The 6656-nt window shown below is 32.1% G+C and overlaps 1 protein-coding gene across 1 annotated transcript in view; it reads right to left on the reverse strand.

The window, feature by feature from the left end:
- The window catches only part of LOC108753816 (serine/arginine-rich splicing factor 2), a 7720-nt gene extending 2411 nt beyond the window's left edge, over positions 1-5309 (reverse strand). Inside the window, exon 1 of the mRNA XM_018495734.1 lies at positions 4946-5309. Coding sequence (XP_018351236.1) covers positions 4946-5127 — 182 coding nt within the window. The 5' untranslated portion in view covers positions 5128-5309. The remainder of the gene's footprint in view (positions 1-4945) is intronic.
- Between the last annotated feature and the right edge of the window lie 1347 nt (positions 5310-6656).

A 6656-nucleotide genomic window follows, 5' to 3' on the forward strand; every position in this document is an offset into this window, starting at 1 on the left:
ATATATATATAGTTTTCGAGATATATTTACATAAAACTCATCTTCAAAATTTTCTTATTTTCTATATACAAAACTTTATATAAGATGGATGTTATACATAAGTGACCTTAAAAAGATTTTAGGTAGCGGTTACTGTTCATTCAAAGCTATTAACAAATAAAGTTTAAAAAATCTTATTTTTATCACAATTTTAAGCTTTCATGATTGCATTTCAAAAAAGCTACACGATGGTTAAAATTTTTGAAGTGTTATCAAATCAATAATATTAGTTCCATTGACTTCAAAAAATTACAGTATATAATTATCCTTTATAATTATCTTTCGAGAAAATGGAACATAACATTGTAGTGAAAAATTTAATTTTAACACTAAAAAAAACCGCAAACGTTAACTTCGAAAAAATTAGTTTTATTACTGAAAAAATAACTTTTTAAATTTATAATATTTTCAAATGCATATTCGCCTAATCCTCTTGAGATGATTTACTATATGCTCGGGTCATTTTGACCCACGGTGACATGAAGGGTTAAAAAACTACCCTATACTCTTTCTATCAGGGGCGTAAGACTTTCTACGCAAAGTGAGGTCTACTCCACCGACTTTCTCTTAGACAAGAAGAGAGGTGAAGTGGATCTCGCTTTGCGTGAAAATCTTTCGTTTCTAATGAAAAAAGGAGCGGTATTTGTACTAAAATGTTTTAAAACTTTAAAGGCATTTTTCTCGAAATGTTTTCAAACATGGTCATGATCACAATTCCAAACAAACTATATTAGTCCGATCGACTTCTACTTCAGGGGTTATAAGAGAACATATCATTATCGCTCGAATCAGAATAGCCTACGTTAATTTTTTTTTTTTTTTTTTTTTTGGAAGCATAAATAAAAGGGAAAAATGAGCAAAATTCGAAAAATGTTTTGAAACTGTCGCCATTTTGAAAATATGCATACGATATTAATTATCCTGGTTCGGGCGATAATTACAATCCACTCATTAAGAAACCGCTTTATTTTTGGCTTTCAGACCAACGATACCATTTATATCGTCTATTATAATTGCAAACGGCGATTATAATACCTATTATAATCGCCGTTTGATTGTGTTCGCAGAGTAGGCCTAATTTCAGTGCCATTTCAGTCTTATTACTATTTTGTAAATAATAAACATTACAAAAAAAATATTTTTTTACATGTTCATTGTATGCACTTTTTAGACCTATATTACTTTTTAAGTACACTTACATTTTTATTCATTAAATTTTTTATTCAAAAAATTCTCGGAGAATACATTTAAAATCGGCTCTCAAATGGAAAGACCCCCTTAATTGGTCCACTTCGTATCTCTTTCTCTGTCTAGAGTTATCTGACGTTTTCATATAAAACAGGAAAATAATTACTAACCTGTTAACTTTATAACGAATAACGAACGACGGCTAAAACTTGTTGGAGGTTACTCAACATATATTATCAAAGTCATGACTTTGATAATATATGTCAAGGTCATTAGGAGGTCTCTTATTGTAAACAATTATCGAAAAATTTTCCATGATCAATATCAAATATATAAATTTTAATTTAAGGCTCCTGAGTAGTCAGCATGCGATTCAAAATCAGTCGACGGGCTGGCGATGAATGTAGCGAAATCAGTAGCCCCACACACAAGCATGAGCCCATGTACTTGTGCTCTAGGCGCGTCGAAAGCGAGCACACGTACATGGGCTCGTGCTTTTTGTGTGTGTGTGTGTGTGTGTGTGTTTTACAGACAGTACTTCACCACGATAAATGGCTGAACTTATAGGCGTAAAAAAGTAACGTTTTGACGACGAAATTTGTGCTGCATATCATTATTATTTGCTTAATTGTGAAAATGTGACGTGTTTCGTACTTATAAAAATCCTAAAAATGGGCACAGAATTATAGCTATCCTGGAATTTTATACGTAAAAGCATATATTTCATTCATTTCAACAAACCGTGTATTTCTACGCGAAATTAGGCTCACTTTACCTGTCTTTTACGACCATTTACTGACTATTAAGAGAGAAAAGGATAGTTTCTGTCCATTTTACAGGTATTTTAAAGCAATCTCGTTATTTAGATTTATCCAATTTGTCTTTATTTACAAATAGCTTGTAGCATAAATTAATGTGTCATTCCTTGCTTCTGACGTCACGATGCGGCAGCCAACATGGCTGCCGCAACTACTCAAGAGCCTTAAGAGCACAGAGATTGTAATCAAACTATTAATATTATTAAATATTATTAAAAAGAACATACATTTATAAGTTTTATTTTACATTTAGAAGCTTAGTAGCCAATCTGATGAAATCTTGAATGTAAATTCAGTCCAGTACAAAATAAATGAGTATTGGAAAAAAGAATGCAATTATAACGGATAAATAAAATATAAATTTTAATTATTTTATTAAAATTGTTTTGATTTTAATCTTAATTTTAATTTTACAGTAATTTTGAAGTAACAAATATATTTAATAAAATATGTATCTTAATTAGTCTTAAAACAAAGTCTAATTAAAATGATTTAAGTTTCTCGCGTATTAAACAGTACAAAAATTAAAACAAAAAATAAATTTGACATTGTGAGAAATGTCTAATTTCTACATTTAAAAAAGTAATAATTACATTTCTTTTAACATAATGACTGATGCATAGTCTGGTACATACAGTTTGCAATACTGAGTAATGGCGAATTCGATTGGAAGCATTAGTGCGAACTAGTGCACATTGAAGCCGTTGTACACTGATTTAATTTGTGTATAAAAACAAAGATTTAGAATTATAAAACATATATTTTACCTAATAGTACAATAAATGTATTGAGTATTTTAGGATTTAATCGATTTCTATGTTCATATATAAGAATATCTTTATGTTTATTTTATGTAAAACGTCTTGAATGTGCACCAGTGCGCACTGGGTGCGTCCAATCGAATTCGCTATAAGAAAATCAGTATTTATTGTAATTATAAGTGTTAAATATATATTTTTTTAAATTGTAATAATATTGTTTAAAATAAAAGCATTTTTAGGAAATTGAGCAAAGCTCAAAATTTTAGATTCTTATATTGTTCTCTGATTTTTCTGGTTTTTCAGATCTGTAATAACCCTGTTATAAGAATAGTAAATAAAGCGCGTTTATTTCCAAATCGAATTATATAAAAGTAATAAGGTGAGAGCGGTGAAATTTTTCGATTTCACATCACACAGATATGTATAGAGTAATCCATTTTAATCAATATAATCGATTTTCTTTCCAAACTTATTAATAATAACACAAAAAAAATGTTTCACATAAAGATGAAATAGTTCAGAGAGGGACATATTTTGGATGGTTTTTATTTATTTATTTTGGATATTTTGCAAGGTTTCTTTTCTAGATGGAAGCGCCAAAAAGATGAAAATTCACCTCCACTTGTTAAAATAGAATTATAATATTTTTACATAATGATTCCTCTAGTTATTAACTGTATGAAAGTTATAAGGTACAGATATAAAAAAAAAGATATAAAAACCAATAGTTTACGAGATATTTTATACTTCATTCTGACATGTTGACATAAAATGTTAAATATTTCATAAATTAGTAACTTTTTGATAATCGTACCTTAATACTTTTATAAACAAAAAAAAAATGAAATAAATCAATTGGTGTAGATATAATTGCTTCAGAAAAAATATGTAAACAAAATGGATACTTTTTTAAATAAGCAACTATGTATTTTCTTTACTGATTCAACTCATTATTCTGTTTATAATTATATCAAAGTACAATAATAAAAAAAGTTGAAAGTTTACGAGATATTTAACATTTTATGTTAAAATGTACCAGAATAAAGTATAAAATATCTTTCGTAAACTATTGATTTTTTTATATCTCTACCTTAATACTTTTATATGCAGAATAATTAGAGAAATCAGTCTATGTCTAATAAAAAAATCACATAATTCTATTAAAAAAAAAATAGAGGTGACCTTCATATCTTCTTTGTGCTTCCACCTAGAAAAAAAAAACGACTAGAATACATTCCTCTCAAAACCGTTCCACTTTCATCTAAAGCATTTCTTCGTATCATTAATAATTTCAAAGAAAATTGACTAAAATTAATTAAAATGGACTACCATGTATACAAAACATGTGAATTTCAAAAATGATTTGTGACATCGCCCTAATAATCCTGGTATTAAAGATATGTCACTTTATATTAAGTTGTTCGACAAAAATCATATATGGCAAAAAATACATATGTAAGGTGACCAATTTCTCAAAAAAAGAGAGACATTAAAAAAAAATTCAATTGGGGTGTACTTTCGAAAAAATAAATTTTCCCCGATTTCTTGTAATTAGGGCATCAAAATACAGTAGTATACCAATCGAGAAGAAAATCGGAGAGTTCACCTTTTCGGAAGTACATCCCTCCCCGGGTGTTGTGCCATCCTTGTCGTTTAACAAACTTGTTCCTTATCATGGTACAAGTCGGAATGAATTCCGATCGGAATTATTCAATTATTCTCTATATTTTTATTGTTTTCTAGGAAAACCAGAATGATTCCGATTAAAATTCCGACATATTTCATGATAGCTACTTGATACTAGAATTCTCTTTCTTGCTTTCGCCAAATATAAAACATATACTTATCTCACTTTAAGTTCCAAAATGTAAACTAGTTAAGCCACGGAAAACACCCAAAATTTGAGACTTCTAATTTGGGATGGTTGGTCATCCTAGCATATAGGAGTATAACGTTCTAATCGGAAACAGCGATTTGCGAACTAATGCGCTCGCATCGTGACGTCACTATCACCGTTGGCGTCAATGTATCCAAGGCACACCATTGCCCACAAGAGAGCGGTTAATTGAATGTACCGCCCATATGGCGGGCGTGCACAATTACGAGACGTGATTATTGAAACGGGATAACGAGACTCACCTGACAAACGCAAAGCCGCGGCTTTCGCGCGTGAAGCGATCCCGGGGAATATAAATGTCGCCAACCTCGCCGCATCGCTCGAACACGCGCCTCAGATCTTCCGGCGTCGTCCTATACGTGAGATTGTCGACTTTCAGGGAAACCATCCCGTCGATACGGGGCGGTGGCCTACCGTAACTCATTCTTCCCTCTCGAACGTCACGTCCTCGATCCTTGTAGTAAGATGCGTGAGAATACGTGGAATCTTCGTTGACAGTTGCGACGAGTAGCGACCAAACAAGCGTAAGAGAACGACAAAGGAAAAATGGCGTATATCAGTATTACTAGTGACTGCGAATGACGACGATGGCAGAACATTCGCTACGACCATAGATGTAACATAATAAGTATAGATTCGTGATGCCAAATTCTGATTCGATGCCTCGAGAATCGATTCTTTTTCACCTTCAAGAATCGAATGTTCAGCTAAAGGTAAATTTTCACGAGTTGTTCAAACCGACTGTTTTAGCGACAAAAAGGATCATATAGTCAAAATTGATAAATATCAAGCATTTATTTTGATCATGTAATCTTTTTTGTCGCTGAAACAGCCGGTTAGAGCAGCTCGTGAAAATTTACCTTAATTCTAAAAAATTATATTCATTAGCATTGTTCGTTTTGTCTCTCGGGAGCAGCTCGGAGTCGCTCCGAATAAAGCGTACTTGAAATGTAGGATTCACACTACGTACGACATCTGTCATTTATCACTGAATTTAAGGCCATTCTACATCAGTCGTATCATAGTCGGAAGTCACAATTTTATTGTTTTTGCCAATCCGATGCTTCAATTTTAGAAAGCGTTTATATTAGCCGTAACCGTATGCCGTAATCTGTAAAAATTGATCAATCATCTTTGAATATTCCCTTCTTACAGTCAAATGGAAGAGCACTCGACTGTGATTAATCAATTCTTACAGATTACGGCATACGACATACGGTTAAAGCCAACATAAACGCTTCCTAAGGCCTGTTTTACAATAAAGTCGTAAGCGGTAAACCGTAAGAAATTAACCAATTATAGTCAATTATACTTCTCACACTTAACTGTAATTGGCTAATTTCTTACGGTTTACGACTTGCGACTTTATTGTAGAATAGGCATAAAAATCACATGATGCCTACAACGCTTCCGACAATACAACCAATGTAGAATGGCCTTTAAACCTGTTTTACAATAAGATCGCAAGACATAAGCCACATTCACAGTTAAATGTAAGAAGTATAATCGACTATAATCGGTTAATTTCTTACGGCTTATTACTTACGACTCTATTGTAGAACAGACCTTACATAGGATCTGACGTGTGTCGATGCTCTGCAACCAATCAGAAAATAGGATTTTGCTTCGTATCATCGATATAAAATAAAATTCTGCTTTCTGATTGGTTGCAGAACGTCGTATATACGACGCACGTCGGATCCTGAGCGCTCAATGAGCTTTTGTACCTGTTTGGTCTATATTTTTAGTTCTAACGGAATATGCCAATCAGATGCAATAGCGATCGTGATTTTGGATGCACCTAGAATCTCGAGCCAGTATGAATTCTCCTTTTTTCTGCTAGATTTCTGTTTTATGCAAGAGTAATCAAGTGAGCACAATTTCTTTGAAATTAGAACTAAGGAGGCACTTAGGCCGGTATTTGTAGTCAGATTTTGGAATCAATTCTGTATC

This window comes from Trachymyrmex septentrionalis, unplaced genomic scaffold (assembly GCF_001594115.1).
Source record: "Trachymyrmex septentrionalis isolate Tsep2-gDNA-1 unplaced genomic scaffold, Tsep1.0 scaffold72, whole genome shotgun sequence".
In the NCBI taxonomy this organism is placed as follows: domain Eukaryota; kingdom Metazoa; phylum Arthropoda; class Insecta; order Hymenoptera; family Formicidae; genus Trachymyrmex; species Trachymyrmex septentrionalis.